The sequence below is a fragment of the Suillus subalutaceus genome (assembly GCF_016647625.1).
Source record: "Suillus subalutaceus strain FC151 chromosome Unknown DFJ58scaffold_236, whole genome shotgun sequence".
NCBI classification, from domain to species: Eukaryota; Fungi; Basidiomycota; class Agaricomycetes; order Boletales; family Suillaceae; genus Suillus; species Suillus subalutaceus.
This window is the reverse complement of record NW_024540485.1, coordinates 1-13,631: the sequence shown is the minus strand read 5'-3', so window position 1 is coordinate 13,631 and position 13,631 is coordinate 1. Positions and strand designations below refer to the sequence as shown.

At 49.4% G+C, this 13,631-nt stretch overlaps 2 protein-coding genes across 2 annotated transcripts; one reads left to right on the top strand and one right to left on the bottom strand.

Moving 5' to 3' along the window:
- Positions 1 to 323: 323 nt before the first annotated feature.
- On the bottom strand, positions 324 to 2,376 carry DFJ58DRAFT_735876 (uncharacterized protein; the record flags this gene model as incomplete). Its single annotated transcript, XM_041386709.1, has 11 exons — positions 324 to 398; positions 448 to 485; positions 544 to 644; positions 701 to 714; positions 923 to 1,075; positions 1,137 to 1,211; positions 1,263 to 1,300; positions 1,414 to 1,661; positions 1,721 to 1,837; positions 1,873 to 1,956; positions 2,024 to 2,376. The coding sequence occupies 11 exons, from the start codon at positions 2,374 to 2,376 to the stop codon at positions 324 to 326; spliced, it is 1,296 nt and encodes a 431-aa protein (XP_041236172.1).
- Positions 2,377 to 5,598: 3,222 nt separating this feature from the next.
- On the top strand, positions 5,599 to 6,022 carry DFJ58DRAFT_821752 (uncharacterized protein; the record flags this gene model as incomplete). Its single annotated transcript, XM_041392040.1, has 3 exons — positions 5,599 to 5,763; positions 5,830 to 5,924; positions 5,968 to 6,022. Coding segments are annotated over 3 exons (315 nt in total), but the record flags the coding sequence as incomplete, so codon positions are not given.
- Between the last annotated feature and the right edge of the window lie 7,609 nt (positions 6,023 to 13,631).

Genomic DNA, 13,631 nt, shown 5'->3' with positions numbered 1-13,631 from the left:
TAATATCAATGTTCTATCATGGCCAGTACAGTCTCCAGACCTCAATCCCATTGAACATCTTTGGGAATTACTCAAAAGACTACTTGCTGCCTATCAAGATCCTCCAAAGGGGCTATTTGAACTATGGGAGAGAGTTGTAGTAGAGTGGAGAAAGATTACTAAGGAGGAGTGTCAGAAATTAATAGAAAGTATGCCTAGGAGGGTAGCAGCAGTTATTAAAGCCAAGGGGGGTAACGCAAAGTACTAGAATCATACAATAGCATTGGTAAAATACAAAGTCAAAAAGTGTCTCAATGAGTCACCATATTAAAATGACCATATCTTCACTTGATGACATCAGCTTCCCACGCTGTAGGGAACGGAATTAAAGCGAAGAAACAGAGCTTTTCTACCCCTCCCTATGGCTTAGTCATATTTTCACGTCCTGACTCATAAGAAAGCAATTACATGAAAAGCCACAAACATTGAGACACTTTTTTGAGCCACTGTAAAGATGGCCATAAGTGAGTGATTGAGCTGACAGCACTCGAAAGACCAACTCACACTGCGTGAGGTGCATGAATAATTTCTTGACTTGTTCGAAGTGCTCTGGAAAAAGGTGTGAGTCGAGGATTGTGTTTTCGGTGATGTCAAAGTCTTCACGCCTGGACAGAACACGAATCAGCCCAAAAATATTATCAAAATTGTGCCTTGGACATACTCGAGATGGAGGCGCTGCGCTTAAACCATCAGTGCTTTATAAAAGTCAGAGATACGTGGTGTGAATGCGGGACGTGCATGCTCGAGAGATAGGCTGTCGTCAACCTGACGGCGTCAGACACGACCAAGCATTGCCATGGTTTTCTTGAGCGAGCTCTTGAGGTGGCACCCAGAGGAGATCAGCACAAGTGCGTGCGCACACGACACAAGGTTCAAAGCTCACCACAGAGAGGGACCCATGCGCAGAATCACGTTCATGGCCGTTTCGCGAGAGGAGCTTGCGGGTAGCAGTGTACTTCAAGTACTGGATGATGGGGTGTGCATCAATTATCATATCTGGGACTTCACCTGATGCAATTGCAGCAGTCAACCAGCGCTGTTTTTCGGGATCGTTCAATTGTTGCAGCCAAAAAATAAGGAGAGGAACCAAGAAATACCTTCCAAATGTTGAGCACACTCTTCTCCGTTTGCTGTCCACCCTTTCGTCGGGTGATCATGATGAATTCATCCACCTCGTGGCACCATCAGCCAGGACATGGAGCTCAGAAGGGCGTGCAACTTACCCAAGCTTTAGCATCATTGATGGCCACCAAACACGGGCCTGTTAGTACGAGAGATGATCAGCAAGCATCAATTATTACACATACGGAAACTCACCGCTTGCTTACACCACCAGTTCCTCATCATCCTGAACATTTCCAGCCATGTGAGCACCATCGTCGTCCATGTCGTCGTCCATGATGCCCCCATCACTGCCATTGTAGGCATCCTGGAAGGAACAGGCCAGCTGGCTTGTGTCACGCGACGCAAGCAGATCGACGTCATCTCCAGATCCTGGGGGACAGGCTTGTGGGTGCATGGGTGCATGGCCTGCCGGCACGCGGGAATTCACAGCTGGGAGCAGCACCGAGGATGGAGAACTGGCTTCTGGGATGGTGGGTGTGGTGGTAGGAGGCACTGTACTGCAGACAGAATGCCAAAACCAGTGAGAATCACATAGGGAAAAACACGCCCAACATACTTTGGACTCGGAGGCACTGCGGCAGCGAGGCGCTCAATCAGGTCCGCCTTTTTCCCTCGCGTATTCAACCCATGCTCACGGCACAGCACTTGCAGCTGCTTCACGGTGAGGGTTTTGCTGCAGGAAGGGAGCATCAGCGTCACTACACACACTTTGTCAGTGACAAGGAGTCTGAGTCATGGACCTTGTAGTGCCATTGCCTCCGGCATGCAATGGTACTGCATACGGAGGATTCCCTGGGACACAGTAGTTTGTTAGTGTAGTGTACATAATGCAATATGTTTAAAGAAAAATCAAACTCACCTCGTCAATGGGAAGAGTGAGGACTTCGTATGGGCCCAAGTCCTCCTGCTGGCATGAGTCAGCGAGCGCTTGTCAGGGAAAGCAGGGCACTCACCACTTTGGGGGGTTGAGTTGCCAAGTCTGGTGGGTATTGGTGATGGTGCGCTGTGATTGGACAGCGCAAGCAAGTCCAGGTCGATGACAGCATCAGAGCCAGTAGTAGTACTGGCGCCGACGGCCATTGGATGGGCGTCCATGAGAAGTGAGAAAGATGTGATTCGTGTGAGCCATGAAGTCGTCGACCTGGTGAATGACGAGGGAGACGGTGGCGGGTGTTTTGTCCTAGGGCGGGATTCCCTTCCCAAAAAGGACATTTCTGGTCGATTCCTGGGGAAACAGCCAGGTGTTAAGACCGTACTCAAGTAGTATCGGATCCGAAGGGCTTCGGCCTCAGCTCGTGCACTGTGCCCCTTTCCCGAGTCTTGCCCCGTATTTCAGAGAGCTAAAGTATCGCGTCTAGTGAGACGGATAAGTATCGTAACGGATAAGTCTTGTATCGCAACGGATAAGTATTGCAACGGATCCGTTAAGACTTCCGGATATCGAACGTATAGAGTAACGGCTAATCCGGATTGGATCCGGACTAGAAACTAATGGGCAAGGACCGTCCGAAGACAGAGGCGGATATGTAGACTATAGGAATCTATCCTAAGTCTCGGAATAGACAAGAGTAGTGTACTCAAGTCTGGACGGATAACGGAGGGACTTAGAGTCCAGACGGAATGAGTGCAATCTAAGATGATATTCGAACTGATCTACTACAGCGCATATACAAAGGTTTATATACTACGGATAGCTAACGGAATGATCAATAAGCAAAGGTGCAAGGCTATGTACGAAAGTATAAGCAAAGTCTAAGTGGAGCGTATTGGTAAGTCGGATGGATCACGAATCATGAACCGGGAATGAAGTACAAGTAAAAGCGGATTCATAAGTGTAGCAGATCAGTAAGCATAGCGGATCAGTAAGCAAAGCGGAAGTAAAGGATAACCGGTATACCGGTGTACAGGAATACCGAAAGGAGATGAACGATAGTTAGAGTTATATGAACAGGAAATGAAATAAGAATCAAAGCGGATCTGTGGACCGGACGACGGATATGTTCATCGGATCTGGATCGGATCTGAGATCCGGATCATCGGATTTGTAACCGGATATATGGTATATGACACCAGGTCACGTTTCGACCGTGATTTTGCCTGCCAATCACGCACCTAAAAGCACGATTACCTGCCAAAAACATCGCCTGGGGTTTCCAGATCCTTGATCGGTCAAAGTAAAGGGATGCTCAATTCTAAAATGTCGAGTTCAGTTCATTTCATTTGACGTTATTTATGTAGTAAACAGTTTCATTTCAGCTCTGTAAATTAGTTCCGAGGCCGGAAAAAGGCCTGACAGAGACCTGTCTCCCAGTCAAACATACTGGTTAACATTCTCAGAGTCAGCAATGATTAATGAACTACCATGCTGACAGTGACAGACAACACCTTCCCTGCCGGTTTCAGAACCAAGTCCAGCATGACGAAAATCACGATCAGGCCAACTCAATGATAAGTCGAAGAACTCTTGGCACTTTTGCCACTGGTGGTAGGGGCCACGAGGAATAGGTTCAGATGTAATGAAGGAGATAGCGCGAAAGCCTGCACCCATCCTATGGAAATATTGTGAGTTGTTGGTCGTGATCATTGTCCTCGAGATCTTGATTGTCTGGAGAGAAAATCTGCTTATAAGCCTCCTGATTGTGCCTAGCTATGGCCAGTGTACTGTTTAGAACAGCATTCAATGTGAGTTGTCCTGTCGTTGTCACTGCATGTCGATCACAGTCGTTTCGAAACGTTGAACATTGATCAACAATGATAACGCGTGGTTCACAACTTGCTGAGCGACGGCCGGCTTCTGGCCCTGGGAATACCGTAACAACTGGCAGTAAGTGTCGGTAATCAATGTTGTTACTACATAAATAATGTCAAATGAAACGAACTGAACTCGATATTTTAGAATTGAGCATCCCTTAAGTATTGCAAATGTGAATCGAGTACAAGTACATGAGAAAATGTGACATAATTGCACATGTGCACTCTCTCGGCCCCTAGGCGTAATCGCTCCCCGAACTGTGCCTTAATCATTGTATATTTTGCTGTTCTACCATGTACTTAGACTGGTGACCAGCCCCTCTATGAGACAAACCCTCAATAGAGGGACTGGTAAATCTGGGTTTGAATTTGGATAGTGCGCGCTTTGGAGTAATCACATGACCTGTAGCCGATAAGAAAACTGAAATTTTCGACGTGAATATTTGAAATGTTGAAATTAATGTTTGATTCATATTGATGCGATGCAAACGCGGTCGCGTCATTAATGTATGTATCTACTCTACAACTCCAATGGACGTGAACTCTATCATCCAAGCTGTGCGGGAAGCCTCGATGGAAAGACTAGATTCATTTGCTTGTTCGCTAATATGGCAAGAACGGCTCCCTACCGACTATATCGAAACCCTCAGTGACAAGGATAAGACGGATGTGTTACGCGCTTGCCTGCTCGTGTACATCCTCACGGCTACAACCATTGTTCCACAAGTATTCCAGCTAGAAGCCATTCTTGCAACATTGAATGGCGGTGACAGCATAATTACAGCCGGTACAGGCTGCGGAAAGACCTTGTGTCTCATAATTCCTAATCTATTTCGTCCGGACGCTATCAGTGTGACGATTTCACCTCTGAAATGTCTCCAGATCAGTATCAATCAGCATCGAGAGGTCCCCGTCATCCCAGGACCATCCTTGAGACATTTTCCCCTTAAGAACAGGCGCTTAGGACCAGTACTATCTCAGAAGAAGCCGAAGTTTGAATTCAAATCATAAATAGGGCTGTCCGAGTGCAACGTGACGCTGCCCTGCAGCGGCCAGTGGAACAGAGCTGATCGCTGCCGGAGTCGACGAGCAATGTTGACACGTTCGGTATGTAATCGAGAACTTAGCAAAGACTTATCTAACTCCCGAAAAGGCTTTTCAGTCATGTGATTACTCCAAAGCGCGCACTATCCAAATTCAAACCCAGATTTACCAGTCCCTCTATCGAGGGTTTGTCTCATAGAGGGGCTGGTCACCAGTCTACCATGTACTAGTCAGACCAAAAGAGAAGGAAGACAGTCGTTATCCGCACCTGGGTCCCTATTTAGAGTGTCTTATGTATGCAATGTCAACAGCAACCCTGCCCGCGCCCTCTGATCATCTACCATCGCCATCGCCATCACACTCACACCCTCTCTGCCCGTTTGCACGTAATTACTTCCTGTGCAAATGAGTCTACTTGGGACAAAGGGCCCATTAGTGTCGTCTTCAACCGCCACATTTTGCGTTCGTCGCTGTCACAAGACTAGTCGTATCTAGGTGACCTCATCAACACAAGGTACTACAGCATTTTCCATGAACTTTCCTCTACGATATACTCTTACTCTTCGCGACCCAGCACCTCGCACTGCATTCATACGAACAACCCAGATAGGTAATACAGTGATGACCGGTTGACCAGGAAGCGGACTCATTCAAGTTGTCTTATGGCTTTCACTCGCCTGTTTCACGAATCACTGCCATCAATTCAATGCTATTCCTTCTTTCCAGTTCCTCGTACCCCATCCGCTATTTCCCTCGCACTTTATTCATTTTCACAATCATGATTTCCACATTCGCCCACGTCAAGTTCAGATGTCAAAGTGGTTGTGTCTCCTTCTCCTCCTTTCTTCGTTATGCTCTGATAGATGATAGTTCTCGAATGGATTCGATGACTGTGAAATCCTTGGGGCTATTAGCCGTCTGAGCTTAGACACGCTGCTTTCACTTTCCTGCTTCACAGAACTTTCGTATCGCGTTCCACATGTTTGGCCCAGATGGATGATTGCACAGTTTTTTGTCTTCAGACAACGGGTACCTTAGTGATACTTTGTCAAGTGCTCTTTAGTTCCCGCTCAGCACATCGCATATCCTTGCCATGCGCATCCGTGATGGATGGAAGTACTCGAGCCGTAAGTTTTTTGAAAACCATCATACTCCATATCGTTAAATCATGCTTCAGCACAGACGATTGCGGACGACGACATGACTATCTGACAGTCACGGTAGTCAGCAATGGCTTGGTTCAATCAGATGATCGGCCCCCAATCAGTTCACTAGTGGCCTCCAGGATGTCGACACCCTACTTCTACCCTTCACACATGATTCGGCACTCCTTTCCTGCGGCACAGATTGAAGATGATGGTGGACAGGCGGTCTTGCCGATATGACACATTATCAGCCATCTGGGGTTTCACAACTCCCTCTTGCGTCCTCTTTTGCTTTACACGATAAAGCCAGTGCGATCTGATTAAAGTAGGGATGTCAGAATATCATGGTCTGCGCCACCCTTGGCACCACTTTCCTCCCGTTCCCAGGGTCTAAGAGACCCGGTTTCCTTGTAGAGCGCAACTGGTCTGTGAGACCCCCCCTCTCGCGAGGTCATGAGACCTCTCTGAGTATTGTGAGTACCTCTCCCCTCGTGTAACCTCTGTTGTCAGTCTCGGTGCTCCCGCTCCCCCTCTTGGCCCTCCCCTAGTAGAGGCTTCTGCGAGACCTCTACATAGCCTCTGTCAGTCTCAGTGCTCCCGTTCCTCCTCTTGGCCCTCCCCTAGTAGAGGCTTCTGCGAGACCTCTACATAGCCTCCTCACCCTCGTCCACCCTCCTCTGCACCTCTAAGCGCTCCTTGATAGTAGATACTCGTGTGTATGTTTTTTTACTATATTCGTATGTCATAATACTATTCCCTGCACGATGCGCCCAACAATTAAGCACTTATATTTGACTCATTTCACCCAAGGAGATCACTCATGTAATAAGTCAACAAACAACATGTTTATTTTCAGCGGCACAAAACATACATTGCGAGAGATGGAACATGGTATGGTACGAGGGGAAGACAGCGGGAACAGCATGATTTTCGCAGCAAGACAATAGGCACCTCACAATTACCTTCGAATGGCGGCTCCTTCACGTTGTTCTTGCTCTGTCACCTGACCAGGTAAGGTGAGTGACATATTGGCAATGGGACTCCGGGTACTGTGGCGTCCATCTCCTCGAGGAGGCTGGCGCTGATATGCACGCTCGTAGCCAGCATGACCCTCGCGATTTGTGGGATGCATGTATTCTCCACGAATATCCAGTGGGGGAGGTCCACGCAAGCGGTCATCAAGAAGTTCACGGTCTGGGTACCGCGCATCACGATCTGGGTACCGTGCGTCGTGGTCTGGGTACCGCGCATCACGATAGTATGATCGCCCATACCCGGTGGCATCACGATAGCCTGTGCTCCGGTCGCCGTAATACGGATACTCCCTGTGATAAGGGTAGTCTCCTCCTGGTTGTGGTCGTCTGGTATACGCATGTCGGTCTAAGTCCTCGTGGTACATGTACGCACTGCGTGGATCATCGTTGGGGGTGGCGACGGTCATCAAGTAGTGCAGGAGAGTTGTCTCGGCGAGGGTGCAGGTCACGGCCATCATTGAGTGGGAGGTCATGGATGTCGTTTGCGTTACGAGCCTCCCATGATTGACCGCGATTGTGAGGACGCCAATTGTCGTGAGGCTCGCGCAAGTGTGTGTTGTCTGCCCCGCGTGGGTCAGCATGGTGAGAGTCTGGTACATTGTGGCCAGAAAGTGAGGGGCTGAGACGCGTGTCCTCCGATGACGAGTGCAGCAGATTTTGAGGTAGTGGGAGAGGGGCGTCTGGGACAAGGACAGACTGCCCATCATCTGGTGCAGGCTCTGCAGGGTGATCTGAGTCGTGTGCGGGAGATGGAACTGCCGGAAGAGTAGGTGTTTCTGATGAATGATCCGCAGAGGTCTCGGGGTGTATGGCTCCATCGTTGTTCCGCAAGTCTTCGTCTTCTTGCAGGAGACGCATGGCCTTGGTCAGAACAGGTTGCCTTCCCTTAGGCACGGGACGTGGACGTGGCACTGGGCTCGTGTTAGTATGTTTTAACATGTATGAGTAGCAAATACCTTTTTGAACATCAGGAGGTCCATCGCGAATGCGCTTTGCTGCATTGTCTGTATAGTCATAAGTCAGGATCACAGCCGAACTGCGATAATCATAGAAGACTCACCTATAGCAGGACGTGATTGTTGTTCGTCCCCTGAGGATTCCACCATGACAGGAGACGAGTGCCCTCCTTTGGCGCGAGCTTTGCCAGCAGCCTTCGCACTTGGCTTCTTCCCGATGACCATCTTCCCTTCTGACTCCTCGATCGATCGTACACGTTTCTTCGTAGCTTGCGCACCACCTCCAGCCTTCAACTTCCGCTTCCGCGAGCGTAAATCATCATAGTCCTCGTCATCCTCACTGGGTATCTCGCGATCAGAACCATTGAGAGGCTCCTCCTCCTCCTCATCATCATCATCAAGCTCGTCAACACCATCTGGACTGGACCGGACTTCTATCACATCTGGTTTGTCAACCTCTGTCACAACCGGTTTGGCAGGGGGGCGCTTCGCAAGCTTGAATGGACGTGATGGAGGAGGTATAAGTACTTCAGGACGCATTTTGGTTTTGCGGTGCATGGCAGTCGTAGAGTCCATAGCTGCGATATCTGTGTCGCCATCAGTCTGTGTACGAGATGAGGGGACCTTCGACTTCTTCTTCCTGGTTGCGGCAGAGCTAGGTTGAAGGCGTGCAGGGCCTTTATAATCAAAAGTCCCGTTAACGAACATGCGCCTCGCGTTCGGAAAGGGAGAGTCTGCAGGAGGTGCCTCGCCAATGATGACGGGCTCCTTGGAGGCTATCACAGCAACTGTCGAGGCATCATGAGTTAAAGTGATTTCAAAAGGCTGTAGCACGTACCTCCAATGGCTTTTGTTACTTTGACAACGCGCATTGTCTTTGCCTTCAATGCGAGTGCGAGTACATTGACCTCGCGTTGCGTGAGCCCTGCAACACCTTTACTCCGTGAATTACTGTTGTGAGACTCTCCTGGCATCAAACTTAAGTGCGCGGGGTACCCCTCAATACGTAGGTGATCATTAGCGAGTGAGCTAGGCATCAATATCCATGGGAAGGGTCTATCCGAAAACTTGCCACCGAGGTCCGCTGGGGAAAATTGTCAGTATCTCACTGTGAGATGTGATGTGCTACGAACCAACTTGTTTGACTAGCCCAGCCTTGAGCGACTTTAACGCATCCTTCTCTTCGCCTACATCAGACGAGCTCACATCCAAGACCTCTATCGGTGCCTGCTCCTCGTCCCCTTCAGTGGTCTTGAAGGTCTGTTCCACGGCAGCAAGTGACATAGTATTGTAAACATGGGCTTTCATGTGCCCGATGATGACATGGTCACTGGCTCGGCAGCGCCTGTCGAAGAACTACAGAGAGTATTAAAAATTGTGAGAAACGAAGAATTTCGAGGTCGGTGACACTTACGCCACCAGCACCAGGCGTCATGTGAACATGGGCCGAGTGATGCATCTTCGTTGACAATATTGCCACACATGACCAGGGCAGCCTCAAAACCTTGCCTGGTAGCAGCTCCATCAAGCTGCAGGTAGGGCACTCAGCTCGTCAACAAAATATTACAACAACCTATCACTCACGATGCTTCCTACCCTCCTGGTAAGCTTCTGAAATGTTTGTGTGCGCTGCGCGATGGTTTGAGGAGCATCTGACAGCATGTCGAGTTCTTCGTAGGTATCGAGGATATCCTGATAAGAATCTGGGTAGGTGTTTTTGAAGTGCTCGTAGCACTGACGGCGAATACCAGTGCCTATAAAATAAATAATCAGCATGGAGTGAATAGCGTGCAGAAAAAACGGATCATTTACTTGGTGTCATCGAACCATCCTGGGGAGGAGCATCTTCACCGAGCCTTGCAAGTTCCTGGCGCATGCGGTCCTTGAAGTACCCCGCATAAAGGTTCCAGTAGTTGGTGTTATTGATTGCTCGACCTCGACTCTTCATCCACAGGCTGATTACCTGGTGGGAGGGCATGTTCGTATTCTTTGCAGTGTCAATGACAACGGGCATCCAACGCAGTGAAACCTTCTTCAAGCGCAGAGTTTGTCTCTATTGAACGTCGACCAGCAACAGGTGCACTGTCATCATCCATTGCAAAATCAGACTCGACACGAGATCCGCTGGTTGACGGACTGAACGTCACTGCGCGGTGACGTGGCCCACCGGCAGCAGGCGGAGCCAAAAATTCTCCAGGCTTGATGGGAGTCGGCGGGATGATATGTGTCGTTGGTAAGGAGTTCACCGGCGCTATGGACGAAAAATTCCAGGGCCCATCTTGCGAACCTCCCTGAGAGCTTTGACCTGCAGGCATGAGAAGAGGTGAGGTCGGTAACTGAGAATACGAAGCCAGCGGGCTAGGTGAGAGTCTGGGAATTTCCGCAGACCACAAAGACTGGGCCTCGGACGGCATTGTGAGGAGGTTAAAAGGACCCATGGAGCCATACTGGGGCTGCTGGTGCTGCTGCTGGCCAGTGGGTGCCAAAGTGTCAGCAAATAGATCTTCCACCCGCACAGGGTGCTGAGCAGGCACATCCTCGACCAGAGGAGAGTCATGGCGGCTATTTGAAATAGAGTGCATGGAATCTAGCAGCAAAGGTAAAGTCAGACGTCTGGTAGAAAAGTTTCGATGAAAAATTACCAGAAATGACACTGGGAGTGCAGGCTGCTTGACGTCGAATAGCAGCATCCCTCGCAATACCAACGTCCCGTGCTGTTGGCTTGATTGTGCTCCGCAGTCTTGATGGAGTGAGCTCTGTTGGCGTGTCCTTGTATCGACCACCTCCAAACTGTTCTTGGACATATCCTTCCTGCACGTATCCAGAGCCTGTAGTAGCAGACGACGATGCAGGAAGGTATGTGGGAGGTGAGGACGCCCGGTCATCCGGAGGGTCAGAGTAGTATTCTGATAGCTTAAGCAACATGGCCTTCGCGCAAAATCAGAAAAATTGATATGTAACAATGAAATCCCTTACCTGACTTGCTGATGCAACTGGGAATCCTGTAGGCGAGCGAACAAAAAAAAAGTCAGGCCTCATACTTATGGTAAATTTTACTGTGGTGCGAAGTCCTTGATTTCATTCAGACAAATCAAGTAAGGACAACCGGCAGGAGTATAGAAGCGAATATCAACGCACGAGACATCGTGGAGGTCCACCAAGGAGGGTGCAGAGGGTGATTTGGTAGGCCTATTGGAGGCTTCAGAGGCTCCAGAGCGGTCTTGGAATGGAATGACTAAAGGCCGCGCAGAGGAAGCAATAAAATTGAAACCTATTCATATCCAAGACAATGGGATGTCAGAATTGGGTTAGAAATTCAAGCATGAACTACGTACATGTGCTATTTACATTTGATGTTAGGATAGACTCTTGATCAACGCCTAAGGCGCTTCACAGGGCGACTATCAATCTCGCTAACTTGGGACTCCTCGTCTCATCGTCGTCATTGTCAGCACTGTTGTCATATTCAGAGCCGGATGTTCCACCCTTGACTGAAGTGATGGGAGGGATAAGGTTACTGGTGCGGGTGACAGATGGTTTTGCGGACCGCCTCGAGAAGCTGGGCGGGGTGGTGCCGTGTGATTTCCACAACGACTTGGGCACGACGACGGGAGGAAGGTGTAGAAGGAGGCAGATGAAGACGGGGAAGACGGGGAAGACCCTTTTGGTCAATGCGGCCGTCAGCAAACGCACGTCGCCCACAGGAGTGCATGGAGCAAGCTAAGGGGGCCTCTCCAATGACAACGGGGTCTTTTGAGGTGGTGAGACGCATACGGGCAGCAATCACTCGTAACCGCTCGGATGGTTAAGGTGCCTGTCTTGAGGTGATTGATGATGTTTGGCACGATGCGTTGGTTGAGATCGTGGGATGCCTTTGGTGCGACAGAAAGTGGATCGCAGCTCACCGGGCATCAAGGTCTCATCAGGGTAATTGACAAGAACATACCCGAGGCGAGCTAGTTCTTTCGGGAGTGATTTCCAGGGGAAGTCAGCACCTGTGCGCCCACGCAGTTCCCCGCCAAGTGATGCTGAAATAATGTTAAGATTAGTGCAGATGTATGGCGATTGTTCTTACCAACAAGCGCCCTTATCCCACCCATGATACAGGGTATCCCTTCGAGGCTCTTCCAAAGTTCTTCTTCAGGGAGTCGGGAGCCTTCGCTAAGTTCAGCATCCTCTGTCGACACAGAGGCATCCACAAACTAGAAACAGGTCAGCAAAATCTGAACATCTAACTACCAGTACTCACAATCCGAGTGACAGAAACATGTTGCAAGTCTGTGAGCGTGGCGGCATCGACGAGGTGCAATGATCTTGATGTACCATGTTGCGAGTCCGTGAGCGTGGCAGCATCGACGAGGCACAATGATCTTGATGTAGTACTGCTGGACGCGGCCATTTTGCAGGAGGCGGTGTCACGATAAACGAAGTATCAAAGTACCAGCTGTAGACACTAGTCAGTGATCAATGAATAATGTGTAAACCATGGGCGAAAGAAAACTTTCGAATCAGGCCGATTACAGTAAGTTCGAGAAGCTCAATGTTTGCAACACATTGGAAAATCGTACTTGAAGAAGCACAGGGTCGGTGTCAATTGTGACAGCATGTTCTAGTGCCTGCTCATTTATGGAGGCCAAGAGGGCGGCAAGAGCCTCCTGCGAGAGCCTCTTGCAAGACCTATCATGAGAAGGCCTGGTGGGATTTCAAATACAAAGAGCCAAGGGGAGCGTCAATACTGAAAGTGAATTGCATGCGCTTAATAGTTCTGGGGCGGGCATTCTGGACCATGACAAGGGTGGTGTTTGAAATTGAGCTACACTATGAAACAATGTCTATCTACACTACGCTGAGATCGAGAACGAGGCGATATAGCAATTGCCGGAAGCCCTCCATATCATCCTCGTGCAGGCCTGTAGAATGAAAACCTCGTAGACTGCCATAATTGCAGCTAGTACCCAAACTCCGCAGTCATAGCCATTCGTCTGCAGAGGTTCGAGCTAGAAAATGTAGTTAGCGAGGGCCTCAGATTTCATGACAGATCAATTTACAATAAGGGGACGAGCTACCCATCCTTGAAGATCGAATGATACTGCAGGGTGGCGTTGACGTGCAATAGATAGTAGACGAGACACAAGTGTCATAATGGCCTACATGGATGATGTCAATGTTTCCGCCTGTGCCATGATAAGTAGCTGAGCCTCACCTTGACGTCATGTTGCCATGGCCGCTTTTCAGCAAAACTATCGAAAAGATGAAGCTCCTTGGAGGATCGGCGAATAACACAGAGTACCCAATGACCAACAGGCACTGGCCGATGAATAGGCAGAATCCAAATGTCCTTCTCCCAATAACGTGTCCACGAACTTTGACGCCAGAGCATCTCATCAGCTGCGTTGTATCTGATGCGTGGGAGGTCATGAGTAGAGAGAATGGCAATGCGCTGCGCTACAGGGATGGACATCTGGGAATCATGCAGCAAGATTGCGCAGCCATTGAGGCATACATCGTTGAGACGGGCAGTCGAGGAACCAAGGAAG